This window comes from Pezoporus flaviventris, unplaced genomic scaffold, assembly GCF_033815535.1.
Source record: "Pezoporus flaviventris isolate CSIRO_AGI_PZ_B2104156 unplaced genomic scaffold, CSIRO_AGI_Pfla_v1 ptg000031l, whole genome shotgun sequence".
NCBI classification, from domain to species: Eukaryota; Metazoa; Chordata; class Aves; order Psittaciformes; family Psittacidae; genus Pezoporus; species Pezoporus flaviventris.
The window spans coordinates 56,320,531-56,346,746 of NW_026892579.1; the positions used below are offsets into that span (position 1 = coordinate 56,320,531).

The following is a 26,216-nucleotide window of genomic DNA, read 5'->3' on the forward strand; positions in this document are numbered from 1 at the left end:
TAATCTCAGGGCCACCATGGAAGGGTTCAAAGATGACATGAGATGCACCCATCCAGGCTGGTGAGCCATGGACTGACTGAACTGCAGAAGCTGAAACAGCAGATTAGGACCAGGAGGGTGGACTTCAGAGGGAAACCTGAGCACAAGGCATTGTCAAGGGCACTTCCCTGAGACGCAGGAACCCCTGAACAGCTGGAAGAAGTTGTGCTGGGTGCCCTTGCCTGCAAATTTCATCTGTGCTTCCCTGTGCTCCCACACCATGCCAGGTGGAAGGTGCACAACAGCAGGGAATGGCAGCCAACCTTTCCATCAGTGGTTCATAGCCCAGGGACCTCACTCTTGCAGGAGTGGCTGCAGTACCGACATACGTACAAGCTTTACACCTTCCAGCACATCAGGTAGGAGCTGCCTGTTGTCATACCTTGAAGAGAGCAAACAGTTCACACAGTTAAATGGGGTGCAGCAGGCTGCAGGCAAGTCACCTCAGGAGGGTGAGACATAAACTGTCTCTAGAGACTTGTCTTCTGCTCTGTGTACAACAGACTGTCCTCAGGTGAGCAAGAGGCAGCAGTCCCAGGCACGCAGCAGGAGCTGGCACTCTGCAACCACATGGCAAGCTGCTGCTTGTGAGCTGCAGCCATTCCCCCCAGTGCCCTGAGACACCAGAGACATTCTCCTCCACATCACACCTTCCTCACCCCCCACTTCCAGGAAAGAACCAAGGACCAGAGGCACATCTATGTTTTTTGGGCTTTTAGTTTGAAAAAAGTACTGATTGAAAGTGTACAACAGAACGTGGTGTGGCGGCAGCACCACAGCCAGATTGTTTCACAAATAAAAACAAAGGGCCTTAAATAATCGGGTGCAGATTAAAAAAACCTCAACAGTGAAAAAGTTCTTCCCTCCGAACAGAAATTCACAGGCACAGAAATGGCAACAACCACATGGAGACAATGGGGGGACATCCTTCTCCTAACCACAGGGCTCCGTGCTCACAGGCTGCAGCGGGCTCCTGTGCTGTGGCTGGTGGCTGCTCCCGCGCGCGACTGTGTCCTCAGCTCCCTCTTTGGAATGGTTACAGATGAACAGTGCGACATGCCTTTGCTAACCAGACCCACCCCCCACCCTGGACACGGACAAACAAGGCCTCTGCTAAGGCTAAAAAAAGGACAAGACTTTGGAGTCTTGCATTCAGCATGTTTAAGAAACAAGAGTCTGGTGAGCGCACAGCAAAGTCCCTGTGCGAGGCCTGCTATTCCAGCTTGGCCTTCTTCTTGTTATCGCCACCATTCTCTTCTGCTGGTGCTGCCATGTCCTCCAGTTTCCGCTTCCCACTCTCAGCAGGTGGATGTGCGTTACGGGGTTTGAAACTGATAATGATGCAGGTCATGTTATCGCAGCCGGTGCCATCCCCTGAGGTGTCTGGAGCCAAACACTGATCCAGCAGCTGAAGAGGGACAGGACAGGTTAGCAGAGAGCAGAGGCAAAGCACTATGAATAACTGAGACACCAGGCACCTTCTAGCAACTGGCAGTAGCATAGGGGCTGCCAGACCACAATGGTGAGGACTGGGCTCAAAATGCTGTTTGCAGCCAGATGGGACAGAAACAACCTCAGCAGCCCTGGTTTTCTGGAAGCGGACAGAAACTCTTTCAGCTTGACAACAACCTAGAGGTCAACCCCAGTGCTGCAGCCCAGACACCTCACATGCTGAACAAACCAGTCTGATCGAGACGGAGGGCAGGGTCAGGCACCAAGCTGGGATGCAGAAACACTGTGTGCTGAAGGGATGGTGAAAATCTGGACCTTACCTCTTCTACGATGGAGGAGAGCGGCCTCAGGACTCCATTCTCATCCTTTTGGGTGATCTTGGACTGGATGAAATCCACCACTTCCTGGCTGCTCATCACATTCCTGCATAGAGTGGAGAGGTCAGAAGGGCAAGCAAAGGGAGCAGTCATGCCATAGTGCCTAACTAGCAGCCAAGGTCCCTGGGCCTTCTCGAGGCTCAGCTCCAGAGAAAGATCACAGTAGTGATTCCAAGAGACACAGGTCCCTCACGACTCACCAGATTCCATCACAGGCAATGACCATGAAGTCATGGTCATCATTTATTGTCAGCACTTTGATGTCAGGCAAAGCAGAAATCATCTGTTCTTCTGGAGGCAGATTCTTGTTCCGCTTGTAGAAGTGATCACCTGTGGTGCAGAGGAGGATTACTTTTTCTCCGGTTAGGCCCTGGCAGTGCTGCCTACCCCTGAACAGTGAGAAACACTGCTCTGTTGAAGGGCAGCCCCAGCAGAATCAGAGCCTGTGCTCCCACAGCCAGAGCAGATATGGCTGCTGGCCCATCAGACAGACACAGCTGCCACATGCTTTTACCCTACAATGAGAAAGAGGTGCCTTTGCCAGTTCAGCGTCTTTTCACCCCGAAGCGCCCCACAGCTGACAAGGCTAGCTGGTAAGTGCTAAGTGTTGCTCTGCACTGATATCTACCAGTTTCACGGCCATTTTTTTCTAGTTAGACTGAAATCTTACCACATCAAATACTAAATAAGTTCTACTCATCATCTAGTTAAAAGCTGCTCCTTAAACTTAGCAGCTGGTATGTGCTGGGAGCCTGGATGTCCTGAACACAGCACTCTGCAGGCCAAAGCCATGCCAGCATCCACCCCCATTCTTGCTCACCGATTGCTCTGGAGAGGTTGAGACCACCATTCACTCTCCCATCCATGGTGACCTTGCCACCAGCATTCTTTATCCTGGCCAGCTCCACCTCATCCTCTGGCTTGTGGTCATACGACATATCGACGGCTTTGCCACCTTCTGACACCACACAACGAGAGTCTCCAGCATTAGCCACGATTAGCTGCTTGCCCCGGATAAGTGCCACGACAGCAGTTGTCCCACTGTCAGAGCCAGGCTGAAAAAGACAAATGATTTTTCTGAGGCTCCTTTCTCCATTATCATGTCAATAGGGAACTGGCACTAGCCACCGCAGACCCAGCAAGTGTCCCAAACCCTGAGGTGATGTGTCTCACCCCTTCTTCCCATAAGCATACACAGAACAAAGGAGAAATTGTGAAACACAGCAGGAGCGTGCTCATTGAAAAGCAGGGTCAAGCACTACCTCCATTCCAGCCTCACAAAGCATCAGTGGTTCAGGGTTCTCCAGTGTTCAACGCAACCTGCTATACCATCAGCTCTAGTGTGTTGATCGCAGGCCCAGCCTTCAAGGAGAAGCTGGGGCATCTCTCCAAAGGGAAAAGGTTGGTACTTGGAAGCTGCAGTCCCCCTTTCCCTAACATCCTAGGTCCCTGGCCCATCGGCCAGCACTGCCATGGACTGAGAGGCCACAGCCTGGGCCTGGCAAGGAGCAACGCTCTGCCCAGGAGTAGCAGTGCTAGCAGAGCAGTCCTGCTACTGTCCTGCACTCTCCTTCCACACCCAAACCCACAGCGGTTTCTAAGCACAGCAAACCCAGCAGTGGGGTCAGCCTCACTCATCTCAACCTGTTGCCCAAATCCATGCCCTAACCCTTAGGCTTTTGCATACAGTCAGGCTGTCAGCAGCTGTGTTCAGCCTCAAGAGAACAAAATAGATGTTTTATCCTCATCCGAACAAAGGATGAGGATAAAACATGGCCTTGCTGAGCTCCCCCGCAAGTGCCCTTGGCTCCATCCTATGCTGCAGAACACAAGAACAGGGTGTGCACCTCCTCTTTCCCCTCCATGCCTGGTAACAACATTTCTTCCTCTTCATCCTCATCCTCCTCTGCTTCTTCAGTGTCATCTTCATCATCTTCGTTCTCTGCCTCTTCACTGCTATAACCATCCTCATCTTCACTGCATTCCTATAAGAAATGAGAGATACCACCAGGAGTCACACAGGACACTCTCAGTGCCCTCCCCAGACAGCTGGTCCCTCCATTCTGGGGACAGATGGTAACTTGCCCCAGAAGAGTGAGATGACCTGATACATTTCCCCCACACCTGATGTCTACAATCAGAGCAGCTAGTTTCAACTCCCACAGTTAATGAAGGGATGGTGCATGCAGCAAGACCAATGGCCGCTGCACAGATGAGGGTATGTTTCCTTCAGGGTTATCTAAACAATTCCCAATGCTCCCATGAGATGGTCTCAAAGTATCAGCCTGAAAAACCTACTCCTAGGATACACCTAGGATGAGCCAGAGGCTCGTAGATCAAGTACCACAGTAAGCAATGCATTCTGCCCAGACAGAAGGCCACTCTGTCCCAGTGCTGTTTCCTACCTCACTGTCTTCCTCCTCTTCCTCAACCTCATCTGACTCATCCTCACTGTCCTCAAAAAATTTGGATTTGGTTGTGCGCTGGGGCTTTCCCGTAGAGGAGCAGGAGGGCCCGGCCTCCCCAGTAGAAGAGGTGACGGCCTCGTCACCTTTGCCTGCTTCAGGCTTCTGCAGAGCAGGGCTGTTGCCTCCAGCGCTGGCTTTGTCTGAGGTGGAGGAAATACCCGTGATTTCTTCATCTGGCTTCCCATTCTTCCTCTCCTTGTGGTCGGTAAGCTCCCCTGGGTCAGCCTCTCCATTCATATTTGACTCCCCATCATGCTGCTTGCCTGTCCCCTCTGCAGTGTTCTCCCCAGCTGGAGCTAAAGACTTGTTTTTGAGGTTCTTGGTGCAGTTTTGTCCGTAACGTGTGAGAAGCTCCTCAATGGTCATTGTGGCTTCTTCGTGCAGAAGAGCAGCTTCCTCATTATCCACTAAAAATGCAAAGGGGGAAGGAGGATGAGAACAAAGAAGGTCAGGAAACAGAATACATCACCACAGCAGCACCGTGCAGCACACACACAGTTCAGGAGTGAGCTGCCCTGGCTGGACGTTCTTATTGCAGGTGAGTTTCAGCAATGCTCATCAGGCTGCTCACTAGCAGGAACACTGCTCACTAGCAGCCAGGCCTACACCATTCCACAGCTTCCAGGCACGGACATGACCAATAGGCAAATGGCAGGGGAATGGCTTCTAACCACAGCTGATGCATGCAGCCTGCAAGTTCCCCTAACGCCTCCGGCCTCTGATGCTACCTGGCTGACTTGTGGGCACAGAGTGTTTAAATCAGTCATAAGACTAGAGGGTGAAGAGCCTCATGAGAGCAGGCTCATCTGAAGCTCTGGGGGAAGCAGAAAGACTACTTTCATGTAGAGATCTGTTCATTAATACTGCAACTGGGAATGAGAAGATTTTGTTATAGCAGTTGCTCCATGGGCCTGAAGCACCCCAGAGATCCCAACCAGTTTAGAAAGAGATGATGGAATAGCTTTTAGGCAGTGAACGCACCATCTCTCAAGTGGGATACTAGACAGAAAATAGGATGACTTTCCCTAAACTATGAGCCAATGACCACTACTTCCCTATTGACATCCACTTGGTTGTTATTTTCTTTGCTATTTAATCCCAAAAGGAAAAGAAACATCTATATCCAAAATACTCCTGAAAACACAGGACAAAGAAAAAAAAACAAGCACCCAACCAACCAAAATCCCATTTTGCCCCTGTCAGCTGGAGAACAAGGGCCACAAATTCAACACTTCCAGACCCCATACAGTATTCAAGGCAATGGTATCACTTTACATCTGCTTCAAGGCTAGTCACGAGATACTCAGCTGAGAGCTGCACAGGATTCCACCCTGGGATTTACCTTCTAGCTGGCTTCATGGTCTGACAACTACTTGCTGGTGGAGAAGAACACTTGCACAAAAAATACTGCTGAAGAGACCAGAATCTGCTTCAATCCTGCCTGCAGCTGGTGTCTGCCACCAGCTCGGGAGATCTAAGCACCAGACATCATAGTCTCACAACTTAGCCCACTTCCCAGCTCAGAGGTTTCTGACATATCCTAGAACTCTGCACCCAATAGAGGAAGCTCTATGGAAAACTGTGAAAGTTTTTATACGATTATTTATAGGATTAAGCTACCAAATGAATCAGAATTCCCCTAGCACCAGCCCAAAGCAATAAACGGTGCTGAGGGGGTGCAGTTCAACGCCAACTGAAATTTGGGAAGAAAACCTTCTGCTAAAGAAGGCCAGGCCCACCTGCTCTCAGTCCCTGTCCTGGAGCTGCAGTCTTGTGTATTCAGTGGCATCTGACTTACCATCATCTTCGTCAGCAACCTTCTCCTTCTCATCTTCATCATCTTGGGGTCGCCCAGCCATTTGAGAGAGCTCTTTAATCACCTCCTCAGTGGTAAGCTTGGCATCTATGGCTAAGAAAGCATCTTCCAGGGCCTATGTATGAACACAGACATAAACAGTGTGCAGTTTCACCTTCCTTACAGAATGCCTGCCTGTCATGCTGTGCAATCAAGTTTCTTTCAGAACACAGACCATAGAGAATCACAGAATGGCTAAGGCTGGCAGGGACCTTTGGGGTCCACCTGATCCAACACCCTGCTCCAGCAGGCACACACAGAGCTGGTTACCAAAGATCATGTCCAGGCAGCTTCTGAAGAGCTCCAAAGATGGAGTTCCCTGAGCAACCTGTGCCAGTGCTTGGTCACCCTCACACTGAAAAGGGTTTCCTGATATTTAGAGGGAACCTCCTGCAGTCCAGTTTATGCCTGTTGCCTTCAATCCTGATACTGGGCACCATTTAGAAGAGCCTGGTTCCATCCTCTTTGTACCCTCCCTGCAGGGGTTTACAGGCATGGATTCCATCCTCCAGACCCTGATCTGTTCCAGGCTGAGCCATCCCAGCTTCATCAGCCTTTTCCCACAGCAGAAATGATCCAGTCCCTCCAGCACCTTGGTGGCCCCTTGCTGGACTGAAGATCTCCAGTTTGCCCACGTCCCTCTTGCCCTGGGGAGCCCAGCACTGGGCCCAGTGCTCACAGGGTGGCCTCACCAGCACTGAGCAGAGGGGAAGCATCATCACTCCCTTCAACTGGCAGTGCTTTTTCTAATGCAGCCCAGGACACCATTCGCCACCGTTGAAGCAAGGGGACGTGGCTGGTTCACGGTCAACTCTGTGTCCACCAGGACCCCGTGGCCTTTGCTGAGCTTCTTTCCCACTGGGCAGCCCCCAGCATGTGCTGCAGTGGTGGGTTTGTTCATACCCAGGAGCAGGACTTTGCACTTCCCCTTGCTGAACTTCCTGAGGTTCAGCCCATTTCTCTGCCTGTCTGGGTCCCTCTGCATGACAGATCTGCCCAACCCTTGTGTACAGCTGCTCCTTCCAGCTCAGGGTCACGTGCAAACCTGCCCCAGCATCCAGATCATTCACAAAGATGTTAGATCAGACTGGACCCAGCACTGACCCTGGTGGTACAGTGGTCATTACTGGTCTCCTACTAGACTTTGTCACAGATCACCCCCTAGACCTGGCCATGCAGACAGCATTCAATGCACCTCCCTGCCTGCTCATCTGGCCCACACTGACACAGCTTCTCCTGGAGGATCTCAGTAGACAAGGCATCACAAGCCTTGCTGTAGCCCACAGGAGCCTGAAGACAGGACAGCATTAAAGCCGCTGTGGAATGGCTCAGCATGCAGGCTCCTCTGCTCAGCAGACAGGCTTATTTGCAGTCAGCGAGTGCAGCCAGCTTGGGGTCAGCAAAGCATGATACTGGGGTGTTTCAGCCTAGACCAAGAGCCACAAACTGATTCAAGTTTGCCTTGAAGGCTATCCTCAGTCTACATGTAAATGTAGAAGTTCTGGAGGGACTGCTTCCCCCTCACCCACACTGCTACAGAGCCCAGCACCAACTCACTGGACATCTGATATCAGAGGAGGCATTAGTACTATGAAGGAGAATTACAACAGAGGGATTGCTTGGTGGAAGCAAGACATGAACTAACCTCTCATCTCTGACAAAAGCTACGCCTGCCCCTCAAAACAACACACCAAAACTGCTCCAAGAACCAGCCCATGCCTTTGACTGGAATGAGTTTGAAAATTAAAAAACAAACCAAAACAGGCAAAAAAAAAAAAAACAAAAAAACAAAACTGGAAAATAGAAGAAGCTTTAGCTTTGAAAATAAATCACACTGGGTGTTTGCTCCTAGAAATAAGGAAATTAAATGGAAGACATGGCAGATAGAGCTTAGGGGACACCACCGTGCATATAAGCATTAGATACAAAACAAGAGCTTTCCTCTGCAGTGGTGCTTACTTGTGTCAAGGCAGAGCTAGATTCTTACCTTTTGCAATTTCCCCTCCTTATAGGCCTTCTGGTCTTTGATTATCTCAGGAAGATACTTGGCACAGTACAGGGCAACTTCTTCTCCTGAAAGAGTGCAAAAATCATTTAAAGAGACTGGTACTCCCAGAAGCAGAACACATTCCTGAGCAATTGAATCTTAAGGCAAATCTGGGGCCAAAAACTAGAACTATCCCAGACACAGAAAAGTTATGCAGAAACAGACTGCTGGGGATCTCAAACCTACCCACAGGCTGCATCTCCAGAGCAGCAGGATTTGCTGATGAGTGCTCATTGAGGTTTTCCAGGGGTCATCTATCAGGTTTAGCCAACACTATAAACTTCCTGAAAGGGAGTTTAGGCCCATTTTAGCAGATAGGCCAACAGTTTACGCCCTTTTTTAGCACACAGGCCAACAGCTGAGGCTCATCTTACCTAGAAAGCTCTATTTTCACATGTAAGCACAGGGATAAACAACAAACAGAGAAAAAGGAAGCTTTTGGTCAGTATAAGCACTACCAATGCATGATAAGCAGCACAAAAAGCATTACATATTCTAGTCTATGTTCTAGACAAGGAAAATACAATGCCACAACCTTGAGACAAGCCTTTCAGGAAGATGGGTGTCCTGATCAGCAAAACAGGACAGGAAAGTGTGTCTGTGTGTGCACAGCATGAGTGAACAGTGGCCAGAACACCAGGCTTATGAAAGCACAGAGGACAACTTTGACTGATGGTCAACACTCAAACCAAGCATCCACTGCTAGAGCATCTGAAAGACTTTTAAAAGCCAGAAACACTCCAGCAGGACTTTATACAGGGTCTGAAATGAAAAGGATGGACAATTAATGTCCACTGACATGAGCTTATGGAAACAGATCTTGCCAATTCAACATATGCTCTTAAAGATACTGGGATTTTGCTGATAAAACTAAGCATGCTGATGTAACTAAGCATGCTGACGATTTAGGTAAGGTATATAACATGTATATATATTATATATAATTTACATATATATATGAAAGACAACACTTGGCTTAAAAAATTAAACTTTCAAGACAGCAAATGCAGAAGAGGTTAAAGAACTGCCAACTACCACTCGTGAGATGAAACCCAACAAATCACAGGGGAAGATGTATTTGTATAGTCTGGAAGGACCAGCTTAAATGTAACATTTTTATCAGAGCCAAAATAAAACTAAATTTCTATGACACAACTGTAGGTGGAGGGAGTGGTGAATAATGACAGTGACAGGTCTTTCAAATCACTTGAATTGGGCGAGTCAGCAGGGGCTGCTCAGAGAGGTATGGCCACTGAGGAAAACATGCACAGCCTTAGACCATGGCAGAAAACCACCCAGCAGATCCGGACTCTATAAGGAGAGAGTCATGGCCAGGAGCACACTACGCACATCTTTTCATTTAGGCTGCTTTAACTTAAAGCTAAATTAGCAGGTCGTAAAACAGTAGCCCTGAAACTCTTGAAGACAGCACTGACAATTGCTACGTCCTCTGTTGTATGACGGATTGAAGGTGGCTGGGTCAGTCTGCTGCAGGGACACAGGGCTCTGCCATGGGCAGTGCTGTTCCAGGACTCGGCTGAGACCTAGACATGACAGTAATGTACTGCCACATAAAGGTTTGACCAATAAGTGAGGCCCACCATGTGCCTCTGCAGTCCAAGGAGGAGGAAAACTAGGCAAACAGCAGGGATACTCCCAGATCAGGAACTACAAGGACATGGAGCAGGCCCAGTAAGCAGGCTGCTGATGCAACTGCTGCAGTGGGCAGCTGCAATTTCTTCCAGTTTCTCTTCCAACTTGCAATCATTCCTGCCTGCCCAATCTGGACCAGGATGGTTTGACATCTCTCATTTTGACACTCACTGTGGTACTGAACTACATCATCCATAGTGTATAATAGACACACAGGTGGGTCATCTGCATGCAAGCCATGCAGTGTCCTGAAGCTCTTCAGAGGCTTCCGTGAGAAAATAATCAAACTAGGTTGGGAAAGACCTTTAAGATCACCAAGTTCAACCATTATCCCACAACTGCCAGGACCACCACTAAATCACGTCACTGAGAGCCATCTCTACGTGGTTTTTGAGCACTTCCAGGGACGGTGATTCCACCATTTCCTGGGCAGCCTGTTCCAATGCCTGACCACTGTTTCAGCAAAGAAATTTTTTCTAATATCCAATCTAAACCTCTCCTAGTGCAGCTTGAGGCCATTTCCTCTTGTCCTATCACTTGTTGCTTGGGAGAAGAGACCAGCCACCTCTCCATCCTTCAGGTAGTTGTAAAGACTGATAAAGTCCCCCGAGCCTTCTCTTCTCCAGACTAAACACCCCCAGTTCCCTCAGCCATTCCCCATCACACTTGTTTTCCAGACCCTTCACCAGCTGCACTGCCCTTCTCTGGACCTGCTCCAGCACCATAATGTCTTTCTTGTAGTGAGTGGCCCAGAACTGAACACAGGATTTGAGGTGTAGCCTTGCAGTGCCGAGTACAGGGGGATGATCACTGCCCTGGCCCTGCTGCCACACTATGGCTGATAAAGTCCAGGATGCTGTTGGCCTTCTTGGTCATCTGGACACAAACTGCTCATGTTCAGCCTGTAGCGTTGCATGGGCCTGCTGTGTCCCAAGTGCAGGACTCAGCACTGAGCTTGTTGAACCTAAACCTGATGATCAGACTGATGGTCTTAGCCAAACGCTAAACAGGAATGGGGTGGGTAAAAGCTTCCATCACTGTACCAATTAACTGCTCTGGCAGAAGAGGACAGGCCACAGCTACCTGCTGAAATCAGAAAAGGAGAAGAGAATGACCAAAGGGCACCCTGGTCTATGCTAGTGGAAGCAGCTGACAGATCTAATAATACCAGCACTGGCACCTGATCACCCACCTGATGGAAAAGATGACCCAACAGTGCAATCTTTCTGCCACAGCTAAGGGACATTGGATTTTCTTCACAGCAAGTAGCTTGATCCGAGAAAGCCACTGGCAGCTTTGCAGCCTTGGTCCCATCCCCTGTAAGCAGGCAGGCCACAGGGCTGCATGCAGCACTGTGCAAAGCAATGCACTAGAGAAAGCTCTTGCTCTGTCACTGCAAAAGTGGGAAGCCAGCCCCAATACGGAAAGCTTTGGCAGTTAAAACAAGCCATGTCTTTAACACCGGGACACTGAAATTAAATAGTGATCTGGGAACATCCAATGTGCCTGACTGTGGCTGCCCAAAGACAGATTACTGTACAAGAATGTGTAGGTACCACAGAAGATGAGGAATTTTTGCTGCTTCCTGCGCAGCTCCAGCACAGATGTCACAACAGACATTGCTGCTGAAAGCTGATGAGGCTTCACAGGAGACCCTTTTGCCAGTCTCACAGTCATCTCTCCATCAGCTGCAGCTCAAACCAGACCATTCCCTATAAGGACAGTAGTCCTGCTGGTACCCCATCTCCCTTGCTCAGGGGATACAAAGGTGCTTACTTACAGTGTTTTAACCAAAATATCTAGGATAATTCTCCTTTGGAGTTCTCTGGCTGTGGAAGACGACCCATCAAAGCAAGTCCTCAAATCTAAAGGTATGTGTTCCTTTGGGACACAGGAGGTAGCTATCAGCCCAGCACACAGACCTCAGGTCTATTTACTTGCACAGCAGTCCCAGCAAGATATAATGGGTTTTATAAGCTGAATCAGTGACTCAAAGCACATTGCTGCTACAGTGGCCAGAGAAATTGAACTGGCTCAAAGAATTCATCTTCTACACACAGACAGATGTACTACGTTATTCTGTCTCAGCACTTCTGGACCTGTTGCAGCAAAAAACCTGCCAGGTTTTTCTCACTGAGGAAACATTTGTGAGAGTAAAATAGAGGAGCTCTACTTCACTTCAGATCCTGCCTTTGCACATGGAGTGGCCTCTGGGTACCAGGGCCAGCGGTGGCCTTTCTGCAGTCTATCCTGGGTGCAATGAGTGTAATTACCTGGTGGATGCTAATAGCTCCTTCCAGTTCATTCTGTAACATACTCCTGGATTTGGTTACACTTAGGCCAAAATCAGCCCACCCACCACATCTTACCAAGGTCTTGTCTTCATTAAGTATCAAACACACTCCCTCGGAGGGTGGTGGTGAGGACATCAGCAACAGGGCTGAAGAGCCAGGTAATTATGAAAGTCAATTTAGATACCTCAAGTCCTGCTTTGTGCTCTTTATCAAAGTCCTTCCCTGCCAGCTCCACTAAGGATTGAAGGATCCAGCCCCATGTGCCTGTGGCACAGAATTAGGGAGAACTACTATTAAAGAGACACCAGCTGCAAATGAGTAACAGTGGACAGACCAGAAACAGCTCAGAGCTGTCCTGTCCACCAGGACAAAACTTTCCCAGACATACTCATGCTCACCTGGCCATCAGAAATTGACCAAAAGCCTCAAAATCATCTGTCAGCCATGAATTAAGTGCTCAGGTCTGTAGCGTTTCCTAAGGAAATGGTCCTGGTTGCCCTCACCTGCAACAAGCATTTGAGACAACATTTCCAGCAAAATAGGAGTTGGGACAAGCTCTTTGAAGCACAAAACTGACCTGCAAAGCAGTAAAACGGAATGAGTTTGCCAAAGATGCAAACACCCAGAAAACAATTTTGTTGAAGCAAGAGAAGGACGAGTGCATAAGTACAACATGGCACAGTAAGGCAAGTGTGAGGAATCACCACTCAGGCCTTCCCCCTCACCAAAGCAGGCAAGATCACAGTACTGCCTCCTCAGGGGAAGAATGAAGCCTGCTGCTTTTAACTTCCAGATGAGGCTCTACACACTCCAAGGTGCACTTTAAACCGCAACAAGAGTCCTGGCACTGACAGTTTTAGGAAAGCAGGGGAAAGAAAACCTCACCAAATGCAATTTCCACTTCTTCACACCTCCCTGAGGAGCAGCACAGAGGAGCACTGGAGGTACAAAAGCAGGCCCTGGTATGAATGGGTGTGGAGAGCCTTTGGCTGCTGGGGACTTTGAAAGCTTTCAGAGAGTGGCTGAACACTTCAAAAATACAGTTACTCAGCTATAACCATATACATAACAACAATGAATCCAGGATCACATCTTCCACATCTTCAATGTAAAACTCACTGTAAAACTCTCAAAGTCTCCATGAATCATTGTCTTTATGTTTTCTAGAGAGGCAGCTTCCAGCTCAGTAATGCCAAAGACTCAGCTGCATTTCCTGCTTAATGCAACACAGATGCAGTAGTAGGAAGGTCTTCAGAAGGCTAAAGTAAAATGTATCCTGTGTAGCACTGAATTCAGTGAAAAAGTAGATATCCAGAGAATTCTCCAGAGTGCATACTTTAATGTTCCAACAGAATTATCAAAAGAGACTGGTTTTGTTCATGAAAGAGCATGTGGAGTTTTCAAGATGCCTGAAAGATCAGGCAGAAAGGTGAAAGCGTACATGGGGAAGTTCATGCCTCAGAGCATATTGTTGCACAGCTAGATGCCACTGCCAAAACCTACATCTGATTCAGGTTTAAAAGCAGGAGTCACATTCAGATGAAATACGGAACAAAGTCAATATATCTTGGCATTTCCGGCAAGACTGGCTCCAGAGCACCTAAGGCTCAGCTGGAGTCTCAATGCAGTAAGATTTCTCTGTCTCCAGAAGCACAGGCTTGAATATGACATGTGAAGACAAGAACGGGCAGCAGCCTCAGGGCAGAAACCAAGGCAAGAAAAAGGCCTCCACAGATACAGGTTCCTAGATCAAATCTTTTTTAGTGCATGTACATGCACAAACCCATTCTTATCTCCAGAGCTGAAAGCAGATCCCACTCCAAGATTTCATCTGTATTTAGACACATACAAGCTATTTAAATATAAAGTAAAGCAACCTTAGAGTCAAATAACAAATAAACTATCCAAGAACAAAGCCCCATCCAACCTGGCCTTGAACACCCTCAGGGATGGGGCATCCACCATTTCTCTGGGCAACCTGTGCCAGTGCCTCACCACCCTCACAGCCTATCATTTCTTCCTAATGTCTAATCTCAATCTTCCTTCCTACAGTCCCTTGTCAAAAGCCCCTCTCCAGATTTTTTGTTGTCCCCTTTAGGCACCAAAAGCTGCTCTAAGGTCTCCCTGGAGCCTTCCCTACTCCAGGCTGAACAAGCCCAGCTCTCTCAGCCTGTCTCCATTGCAGGGGCGCTCCAGCCCTCAGAGCATCTTTGTGGCCTCCCCTGGACTCGCTCCAGGAGGTCCACATCCCTCTTGTGTGGGGCCCTAGAGCTGAATGCAGTACCACAGGGGAGGGTCGCATGTGTAAACAAGGCACACTGCTTTCAAGTTTCTGGTAATTTATTATACAGAGGAGCCTCTTAGGCACAGTGACCATGATCACTTCCAGAATTCTTGGGCAATTGTGTTTCCTGTTCAAGCCCACTGTGTGATCAGTGTGACCCACTTACTCCATGGAGCATGAATTGTATGATGTGTAGAGGGGACTCTCCCTATGAGCATTCAGCCCAGCACAGGCAATCAAAGTGCCAAAATGAGCTGCAGTTTAGTACCAACTACTTCTGAAGTGGATCAGATTCTTTCATATGCTGCTAGTCAGACTGTAACAGACTTCAGATCCTCTATCCCTGGCACCAAAACCCTAGAGGTTGACCTTGAGTCTCCCCAGGTGCTTTCTGCCAGAAGCCCTGGCAAGCAGTCTAAAGCATACTTTTCACATCCTGTCCTGTCCAGACTGGTCCAAGGGCTAGTGCACAAGCTGTCTCCTGTTTAATTTGTTCAAAGACTTGCTGCTGCTCAGGGCTGCATTCAAAGTCATTCTTCATTGGCAGAGAAGATTTATAGCTGCCCGATACCAAAGGTTTACGATCAGAAGTATGCATTCTCCAAAACCCCACTTGTGTTTCTTTTTTGTTAGCTGCTGCAGACATAGCTGTTATTTTATTGATCCCATCCACTGGGATATGATAACAGCCATCTTGACATTTTATTCTCAACAACTAATTTCCTGTGCAAGTCCTTTTACCTTATTTTGTTTTATAGCAAAAGCAGCTTTCAAAAGGATCTGGTTTATTCTTCTCTCCTTCTCAAACACTTCCCCCACTGTGTTGCCCCACACAATGATGCCATCAGTATACTGCAGACGTTCAGGAGCTTCACCTCCTAGTTCTAGTGCAATCTGCATCAATCCAGCATCAGAGCAACCAGTTGAGAATTAGCTCACCTGGTTAATGACTAAAATCTTCTTACATATCTCTCAGCTCACTTAGGGATAGGGTGATTCCTGTCACGATTTCAGCCTCTTCCTGTTCCTGTGACTGCACTGCAGCAGTACAGGCTGCCTCTTCTGATTCTTCCTTCTGCTCCCTCCCAGAAGAGGCTTCTTCATCCCTTACTAAATGAGCAGACTTCTGCTTCCCTTGTTTCTCCAGGGGCGCCTGATTTAGTGTTTAGTTTAGCCATAGTGCCTTTTGGCATTTTTTCCCTCTCTTCTTGAGGGTGCTGCATGACATCAAGTAGCATTGGTAAATGCTGGCCAGGGCCCAGAACAGCGTGGTAAACTGTGCCTCCCTGGAATAAGCCAAAACTTTTTTTAACATTCTATCCCTGCGTCAGGATCCTGCACTTGTTTGGAAGTGAAGATCCAGATCACTGGAGGTGAGAAGCTCGCTAGACACCTGCCTATATTCTCCTACATACAACTATATACCATGGAGTCTGGGTCATATTCCTAAATTGCTTGTTAACCTTAGACAAAACTAAAGCAATATTCCCAAGAAATACCAACAGAAGTATTTTAGCTACCCAAGATATTCCAATATACTGAGAAATTACTGTAATGAGGGACAAAACATGACAGAAGAAGGCTGCAAGGGTGCCATTCTGTATTTCCTCCACAAAATAATCTCTTGGAGGAAGAAGTATAATTGCTAGTTGTCTCCATGAGATGGTACCCAAAGTACTGTAATGGCTTCAGCACAGAACTCAATTATCAGATTAAGCTCAAGACTGGTGTTCTAATAGCAATTCTCCCAGGCAAAACATCACTTATTACTACAGAGCACAGCAAACTGCAAAAGCAAAAAAACACCAATCTTTTACATATATAGATGTCACGGATTAACCCCAGGTGGCAACTAAGCACCATGCAGACATTCACTCATTCCCCCCAGAGGGATGGGGGTGAGAATTGGAAAAGCGGTAAAATCATGAGATAAAGACAGTTTGATAGGTAAAGCAGAAGCTGTATGTGCAAGCAAAGCAAAACAAGGAATTAATTCACCACTTCCCGTTGCAGGCAGGTGTTCACCCATCTCCAGGACAGCAGAGCTTCATCATGTGTAAGCTACTTGGGATGACAAACATCATCACTCCAAATATCTCCCCCTTCCTTCTTCTTCACCCTGCTTTATATGCTGATTGTGACCCCAAATGGTCTGGAATATCTTTTTGGTCAGTTGGGGTCATTTGTCCTGGCTGTGTCCCCTCCTCACTGCTTGTGCACCCTCAGCCTACTGGCTGGTGGGGTGAGAAGCAGAAAAGGCCTTGGTGCTGTGCAAGCATTGCTCAGCAATAACAAAAACATCCCTATGTTATCAACACTGCTTTCAGCACAAATCCAAAGCACAGCCCCCTACCAGCTCCTGTGAAAAAAAATTAACTCTATCCCAGCTAAAAGCAGTGCAACAACCAAGACAGGGCAAGAGACATCGATCCCTCTGCTTACTGACTGGGAAAATAATTACATGAGGGCTCACTCAATATGTATTCATATTAAACACCCTGGTAGCAGCAAAAAGAAAACCTCACTATGATAATATAGACCTCATATATAATATGAAAAGGGGAAACTATGTCAATGAAGGCACTTATTAAAATGAAATTAAAAGAAACTGCTAAAAAGGATAAAGCATGTGTAGATAGCAACAGAGATTGATCAGAAACACCATACTGGAGTTGCAGAGTACCCATATATTCTTCTCCAAGATTTCGGGGCAGGGAAGTGAAGGCAAGTAAAAAGGAAACTGGGAAAAGCAAAATAGCAGCAGCATCTGTCAAAAACTGGAAGGGGGCAAAACATTAAAGAAAAACTGATGAGTGAAATTGAAAGCTAAATATGAAAATACAGAACAACCATAAAAAACCCAGCCCAAATCAACAAAACAAGCACAACCACCAAAAAAAAGCAGCCAACAAAAAGCCAACCCTTTTATAAACAGCACATTAATAAAAACTCTTCCCAACCCATTTGGAGCAGGACACTTACTGAAGAGTTTAAGGCTGATAAATGAGCAAGGTATAAAAGAAAAGGTAAATTCTTTTTTTTTTTTTCACTGGCAGCTAATAAAGCTGAGAGAGGTCTCACACTAAAACCTTCTTTTACATGGGACAGACCTGAGAAATTGTTTCAAACTAAAGAACTAATGCATCAATAAAATCATACAAATGTAGGGATGGGCAAAAAAGTTCTTCAGTGTCAGATTGAACTGTATCTGTATTATTCCTGATAAGGCTTGTCCAGCAAGAGCTGTAGAAATCCCATCACTGGAAATGTAAAATACAAGTTAGAAACCCGAAAACACAAGTTAGAAACTCATGTCAATGCTTTGCCATAATGTCTATCTCGAATCTTTCCTATTGTATTTAAAATAAAAAAATAAAATCCAACACATTATGTCACAAAGTGTCCAAAGTCTTTCTAAAATCCAACACATGGAACAGACCTTCCTGTTAGCTGAGAAACTAACACACCAATCTTAAGGAAGAACAGGTTGGTTTGATATTATTAATTCTTGACCAGTTTATAGTAGATGCTCCTTATCTTTCTAGCTGCTAGATGGTTATAAATGGTTTTTGAGTATCTACAAGAAATAACATTAAGTTGAATAGTTGCCAAATCCCTATATTATTTTTCCTTTGTCCTTCTCTGCCTTTCAGAACCAACTCATTACCCTGATGTTCTTAAAGATAACCTGCAGGATATCAGCAGTTGCTCCATCCAGCTCTCTGCATGCTCCAAGATGAAGCTCAGGAGAAAAATAATTTTCAAACATTAAATATAAGTGCTTCAGACCAAGATGACATCTTCTGAAGAGCTCCTCATCAGCTACCTTCTCAGACTGACCTTTTTAATATGAACTATTTTTAATATGAACTATTGCAAAAAAGGTCTTAACCTCTTATTTACGTATTGGCAGAATGAGATAAATTCTAGAGGAAAGGGAGAAATTATGAACTGTGGTATGTAACCTTCCACTTCAATCTGCTCCATTATCAGAGAAATGAAAGGCATACATATCATACAAAAGAGATTTAAAATCCGCAGAGTGGTGGAAACCGGGTTCACAACACTACAGAGCAACTTAGCTGGTACGTGAACATATCAAACAGTAGAAATAGTAATAAACAGAATTAGCAGATACATGGATATATATGGTGTGATGGGCAGGGGTTAAACATGCAGAAGAGAACATCACAAACTGGTCACTGTGTTTTCAGACAGTCAATGAGCAGGAGGAAGCAGGCAGTTTAGTTGATCTACTCCATACAGATTTCCAAAAAGCTTTCAAATAAAACATTTTACATACTGAGGTGCTACAGGAAAGGAAGCAGAGTTTTCAAAATGGAGGATGGCCCCCAGGAGAGCTCTTGAAAACTTCTGTAGCTCAAGATCTACAAAAATTATCTTGAAAATCCATCAGAAAGAAGCAATGGATCAAAACTAAAGTAATCTGCAAAATTTTACAGCAGGATCTTGTGCTTTTACAGTTTAAATTCCTCACTGACAAGATAAGAAAAGAAGAAAAGACAATCAACCTCCATATGCACACTGGATGGACTCAAAACCATCTATTACCACTTAAGGAAAGATCTGGAAGAAACTGGGGACAGAGTTCTAAAAATATCACCTTACAGTTTATTTGTGTCAAAATAGCTAATATGGAATTGTTAGGAAAGGAACTGAGAACAAAGCGGAAAACACTTATGCCACAATAAATTCATTATACGTCTGTAACTTAAAGGGTATCGGCAGCTCTATTCAGCCTAACCAAAAGCATGGTACAAAGTCAGACTATGCCCCCCAAAAAGGACAAATACAACCACAGCTGTGGTACAATACAATGTTTAGAACCTGTGTCTATGTTCAACACCAGTAGCCTACTGAGTTCTGTGGCCCACGCATTTCATCACCTATGCTAAAAACTACTGGAATAATCCATGATGCAATTTTGGCATAAGCTAGTTATCACTTTTTTCCCTATTATCACTCTCCCTAACTCCTGGACACAGTCCAGGACCTAGTAGGAACCAGGGACCAACAGCCAGTTTGGAGGCAGCCACACTATGCTAAACACTAAGACAGCTGAACACCATTAATGTGGCCAGACTGTGCCAATTGACCTCAGGGCCAGAAAATGGGTGCTGCTGTTTTTTAATAGCAGAGATTCAGCTGTATGACCAGAGGCAAGTCTGGGACTCTTCTGACTGGAGGAAAGGGCATGAAGTCCAAAATTATGAAAGTGAAAAGTGCTAACGGAGTGATCATTCACTAATTTCTAAGTGTGGGGATACTGCAGTGAGCTCCTCAGGGAGCAGACTTAGGTCAAAGTCCTTTTTCAAATAACAAAGTTCTATTCAAATATCCTATGCAAATAATCACCATATAAATCTGGTTTAAAATGCAATTAGACAACTTCATTAAGAGTTAGTTCATCAAGAAGACTCGAGAGTGTCTATAAGATCAAATGGCTGCAACCTCTAGCTCTTACGTGGAGAATGGAAGCTGGGAAGGTATGTCAGAGAATGGATCTGCCCTTTCTCTTCCTTCACTGTTTCCTTGGGCAACCAGTACTGTTAACCACCAGAATATACTGACCAGAGGCAGACCTTTGGTCCAACCTCGTGTAGATTTCCCTATCGCCATTATTCTGTGACTATCCTGTCTAGTTATCCACCAAGAAAACATTAACAGTTTTAGAAGATGGAATGCAAATCTCATTTCAATTACATATCAACCCATGACCTTCCTTCCAGAACACCTAAGAAACTTTCAAAACCTTAGTCAATTACACCTATCAAAGAAAATGATTCCCAAGAAGGAGCAGGATTTCTAATGATAGATAGATGCTTGCCCAGCAGCCACTAGGCAGCCCAGAAGAGCCACACTGAAGGACTCAGGAGAGAACATAGTAGACTCAGTTACCTCCGTGTCCATCGTAGACTGAGAACATAGCTGTTTCACTGTCCAGCTCGGGTATGCAGTTATGTGCATCCTGAAAGAGAGAGCAAAAGTCTAGAATTACATGGTTGCATTAGACCTGCAGAGAAGTAGGAGAAAGGAGTAGGAAGGCTATGAGCACTGACAAAGGGATTCTCAAACCTGGAGGAAGAGCAAGAAGAGCAAGAACACCTCCTCTCAGATTCTCAAAAGCTTACCTGGTGAGCACTCATCTTCAAAGAGGGGGCATGGATTCTTAATGTCATGGTGCTCTCTGTGCTCGAACAGTAACCCAACCTTGTCACCATGACATTATACTGGAACCCACTTTGGGTCCTCAGTACAACAACTCTAAGAGGTGGCCAAGCTGAACCTAGAATCAAATCCCTCTGCTTGCAGTCCTTGTGAGGCTTCTGTTACTGAAGTAGCTCACAGTCATTAATGAATGTGAGGCAACAAGCTGTGCTGTTGCTCAAACTGGTACCTATGCTGAGAGCTGCCTAGCCAAGCGTAACTACAGAAATACAAGTCATGCTGGTACTAACACACTGGCTACTTCCCCCCCCCCAAGACAAACGCAACTGTCTCAGGGTCACCTGTGGACCCTGGTCACTCCCACAGATGATCTCTTCCCTAGTTCTTGCCAAACAAGAGCCATGCAAACTGAAAAGCCAGGAGGTCAAATATGAAGCCTCCTGACCTCATGCCTTCAATCAAATGCAGCTTTGCCTTTGCTTGTCCTGGTGAATACGGTCACAGACAGCGGTAGTTGCCTGTCTGAACAGCAGATGAAAGGGTCTTCCAGGACACAGGATTACCACATCCAGAGAGAACAACTTGGCTGGAAAACCTTTTCTCAGGATTCCTGCTCTTCTTGCCATGTGGGATGGTCCAGGTTCAGTGCTGGCCTCAGACACAGATACCTGACGAGCAAGGCAAAAAGCCTGGCCTCTCTCAAGTGTCTTTTAAAAGCACTGGAGCAAAGAATGAGCAACTACTCAACTAACGGTGCAAAAGCCAAAGTACAAACCTAGGTATCACTTCCTAAGATAAGACATATGTCTTCATTCTGGCAACTGTCCAGAAACTGAAAATCTCTAGGGGCAAACGAGAAGGAAGGCACATCTCCCAGGGGCATTTTGGGCTTAAATGTCGAGCTGCATCATCCCTTCCTTGTGCATGCTCCCAAACTACGAAGATCAGTAACAACATATAACCTATATACACTGAGCAACCTTTTTCTTCACAGGGTCTCTCAGGAACAGCAGACTTTGAAGAAGGCACCACCAGATTTTACAGCCAACTGCCTGACCTCTTTCACCCTCTGGGTAAGCAAACCAAACTTGGCTATTCCAATGCAAAATCTCAAACTGATTGATGGATTGAATCTTTCTCTTAAGTCCTCCCCCTGCCTAACTGATCTACTATTTTTTGAAGTTCAAGCTCTAACCTACCAACTTACAGCATGACCGCACCCCACATGCTTTTGTTCAACAACAATCATGTGATTCTTTAAGCAACATGATATAGTCTCTTTGCTGTGGTTCAAGTTCATCACCTTAAAGTTAAATGTGCTACAGCTGTCCCAAAACACTGTGCTTACTCCAAGACAGTTGGCTCAGAGATTTGGATGTGTGTATATTGCCAGCCATAACCCAAAATTCCTATACACGCACACACCTACACAGCCAAGTAACTGTTGAGCTCTTCTACTTTTTTACTGTAAGACTTCTTGGATAAGAGCTCTTCGCCCCCCAGTCTTGTTAGAAGAGAACTCCGTTCCCCTGCAATTTCTATCAAGAATAGAAAAAAGAGAGGATCTGGCTTTATGAAGTACTTAGTGCAATGAAACTCCTGACACCATGAAAACAGCATCTGAACAGACAAATTGCGATCTTAGCTCAAAATGAAAAAAAATTACTCTGAATTATAACGCAGGAAATTTAACCAGAGAGCTCATTGGAGACAGTGAATGGAATAAGTATAAGCAAAGAGCCAGCAGTGTTACATGCACTTTTCAGAGCATTTACAGAAGGTAGTGAGACAGCAAAACCACAACAAAGTAACTGGGATAAGCTCCAGGTGGCTAAACAGCAGTTTAATTAGAGCAAGTAATGCAAATGCTGCTGGGGAGGAAACACAGTAATGACAGCAAAAATGGTCTCTACTCCATTTGCAGAACACAGAGAGCAACTTTTCCTGACCCTCATCCACAGCACTGCAAGCAAGGAGGGCAAACAAACGAGGGCAGCATGTGCTGACAGGAGATGGTTCAGCTCCCACACTGAGCACAGGGCTTTCTCTACATAAGCATGAGTGCTCATGGCTCCACAGGACAGGCTGTACACCAGTCCCTTGGCATTGGTAACGCTACACCAGAGTGCCCAACGGACCACAAAGACCACCTTGTGCTGCCAGGACAAGAGGCTCAGTTACACATCTCCATCCCTGCTTCCAGGCCTGGTAAGGTCACTGCAGCATGTGTTGTCCAAGTGATCCTGCTTTTCAGACCAAGGAAGAGCTCCCAGAGCCAGATTCCAGGTCTCCTCCAGCCATCTCAGTGGTTACTACAGCAGTACTGGAAAACAGTAGGTTTGAAACATAAACCACCAAACTCAGTTGAAATTAGCAAGCAAGATAAAACTGAATGTTAATTTCGCAAATCTCCAGATTTTGATCCAAATTCTTGCCTTTTGGTTTTTTTTTTATGTGAGGTTTCAGGAGTGAAATGAAGCTGCACACAGGGGTTGCTGGGTGTCTCATCTTGGAGCTACAACCAAAACAGCACCAAAAAGCTCAGAGGCCCCATCCACCTACTTCCAAAGTGCCTCCTGCACTTTTCACTGTATCCCAGAGCCATAGAGCCATCTTCAGCTTTTTCCTTTTTCTTATTCGCTCTTAGTACCTAACGCTATTTTTTGGGTATTCTTACTCTTTGGGTCCCTCATCTGCCCAAAACATTTCCTTACAAAGCAACTTCTCTGGACTAAGAATGGATTTTTATTATAGCACTTCTTTGGAGCTCCATGTATCTACCTCACCTGTGGGTTCTTAAATGCAAGTTAAAGGCAACAGACAACTCCTTTACACAAATTTCTCCTACCCCAAAATGCCTGTGTCCTTCCTAACACTTGCGCACACTCTGAGTGGCTTTGCTAATATAATACATAACAAGAGCCTTAAGTGTAAGCATTTGCTTAAAGTTATTCCCAAGCTTTAATTGCAAAAGTACAATTAAACACTTAAAAAAAATACAAACCAAGATAAGACACAGAGAATAACACACAACACTGGAATGCAAGAAAATGCAACAGAACTTCTGCTCAGTGGTGTGTGAAGCAACACACTTCTCTTCCATCACAGTCCCAAAAGCAATCTGCAGCAGGTTCAGCTTGCAACACAAGTGCTCCTGCCATCTCCTCATTTCTTGTGATAACAGTTAAGCCACGTCTACACCAATGGCCTCAGTATTGCCCCTGCCAATAGGCAGATAAGCTGAAGATAATGGCTAGTGCAGAAAACACAGCTAAAAGCTCTGGGCGTCATCCAATGTCCATAAAGGTCAACAGCAGCAAGAATAGACCTGAAGTGACTGAAATAATGAGCCAGTGCCTCACCTGTGGAAAGGTTACTTTAGCCCACCAGCATTATAAATAGGGGCAACACTGTTCTCCCTCATTCCTGTCTCCTTAAACTACTTTCAGCCTCTGTGCACTAGGGATGCCTGCACTCAGCCTCTTACACACGAACTAATCGCTTCAAAGAGATTACACTGTGCATCACCTCAGTGTTCCAGGAATGTCTCTGTGCCACATTTCATCCCTCCAGGGGTCACCAAGATGGACCAACTGAGACACTGTGATAGTCACGGTCAGCATAGACTACTCTGAGTGGATCTTAAGAGCAGAAGCACCAATCCTCCTGCCTATTCTACCAAGCCCATGGGTTCACTGAAATCTAATGCACAGAGATGAAAAAACACCTGGTCACCGATCTGCCACCAGTAAGATGGTTGTAGGACTTCAGCAGCAGTAAAGTATGTGACAGTATGGCTCATAAAAATATATTTGCAAGAAATGGTCTGAATGAGACAACCTCTGGCCAAAGGGCTACAAACAAGGTGACTTCTTTACTGTGAGAGAAGATGCAGCCTGGGGGGAGCTGCAGGGACCAATATTAACCCTTAATTTACCCTGTTTGCTGGCTGCCTGGAAGGGGAAATAAACCGGCACATTAACAGTACCCACAGATGGTAGTAAATTCAAAGCACAAGGAACTGCTGGCCAGGCAGAGTATTCCAAGCAGCTCGACATCACCCTTGTACAGCTTTACAAAGTATTCCAACAGACTCCCCCACCGGGAGAACCCAAGGCCAACACCTGGCTACCACAGCCAGGAATGTATCCCGAGATAATTCATTTTCCCAGGCTGATAGGGCAATAAAGCCAGGACTGGCTGCAGGAGGCCGAGAGCAGCAATGAGAATTCCTCCAATAAGTTTGCCTAGAAAAAAAAACTACAATAAACCCAGGGAAACAGGATAGAAAGAGACTGGCACTGCCTGGAAATTAAAGCAGGTATTTCGCATACGGATTTCTCACTTGCTTTCATTCAGTGCTTCATCCCAAGGGCTAAACTGTTCTCTCCTCCTTCCATTTTAGCCCACGCCTTTATTCCTACAGGGATTTCTCTGGGCTGTATGTGCCGGGAGAACCCCGACGGGAAACCAGCGGGAGCCAGGACAAGCGGCAACCCACGGGCAACCGCACGGGAAGAGGCAGCCCCGCCCCGACAGCGCGGGCACCACGGGAAGGACTAACCGCCCACCTCCCCTCACCCTCCGTTCCCTCGGTGGGCTCCGGACACCGGGAAAGGTTCGGGGCAGCACTAAGCCTCCCCGCCATGCTCAGAGCCGCAGCTTCGGGTGCCCTGCTCACCTCCATGGAGACGCGCCAGCCCTGCATGGCGCTGAAGCCGAAGTGAAGCGGGCGCGGCCCGAGCCCAGCCCCGTCCCCAGAGCTCTTCACCGTGTTGGGCTGCGACAGGTACGCGCCCATGGCGGCCTTCACCGGCGGGGCGGGCGCGGCCCCCCGGCGCGGCGGCCCTGCGCTGAGGGGGAGGTGTGGGTTCGGTGGGGGGAGGGGAACGGCGGTAGCCGGGCCACGCGCTACGGGACCGTTCGCGGGCGGCAGCGGAGGGGGCGAGCGGCCCAGCGCGGGCGACAGGGCGCGAGGGCGGCGGAACCTGTGTCCCGCGGGCCGCCGGGCGGAAGTCGCGCGGCCGGAAGCGCGGCCTGTGGGAGTCGCCAAGGGAAGGGAGGGCGAAACGGCGCTCAGCCCGCGCGGCCGGAAGCGCCTACCATAGAGACGAGCCACCGGCTAGCGCGGCCCTCTGCTCCGCAGACTCAGCCTCGCAGGGTTCGGCAGCCGCCCCAGCTCCTCCCTCCCTCCAGTAGTTCAGGGGCCCAGCCCGGCTCTGGCTGCGAGCAGCCCAGCAGCTCCCTCCGCTCCCCCTTCAGCCGGGCCGGCCCAGCAGCACTCCGATAGCCATTCGGGAAACACGCTCGTCGCGTAGCCGGGAAAGGGAACAGGGGACTCGGGACTGGCGGTACCACCGCGGCCTGTGGCGGCCTCACTCTCAGCTGCCTCGCTGAGGCGGCGAACCAGCACCGCAGGTACCCAAAGTTCCCCCAGGAGCCAGCACCCCGGGACTCCACCGACACTGACGGACGCGTGGAGGCCGGGCCCCAGCCGCTTTATATAAACTCAGCCCCGCCCACTGACAAATCAGTGGAGGCTGACTTGGGCTCTTATT

General features: G+C 47.2%; 1 protein-coding gene across 1 annotated transcript; it reads right to left on the bottom strand.

Annotated features, from left to right (window-relative positions):
- Positions 1-738: 738 nt before the first annotated feature.
- PPM1G (protein phosphatase, Mg2+/Mn2+ dependent 1G) lies at positions 739-26,026 on the bottom strand. Its single transcript, XM_061461291.1, has 10 exons — positions 25,340-26,026; positions 20,389-20,458; positions 8,179-8,264; positions 6,135-6,267; positions 4,274-4,743; positions 3,716-3,853; positions 2,689-2,923; positions 2,069-2,198; positions 1,812-1,914; positions 739-1,447 (listed from the first exon to the last, which is right to left on the bottom strand). The coding sequence occupies exons 1-10, from the start codon at positions 25,457-25,459 to the stop codon at positions 1,253-1,255; spliced, it is 1,680 nt and encodes a 559-aa protein (XP_061317275.1). The 5' UTR covers positions 25,460-26,026; the 3' UTR covers positions 739-1,252.
- Positions 26,027-26,216: the final 190 nt, after the last annotated feature.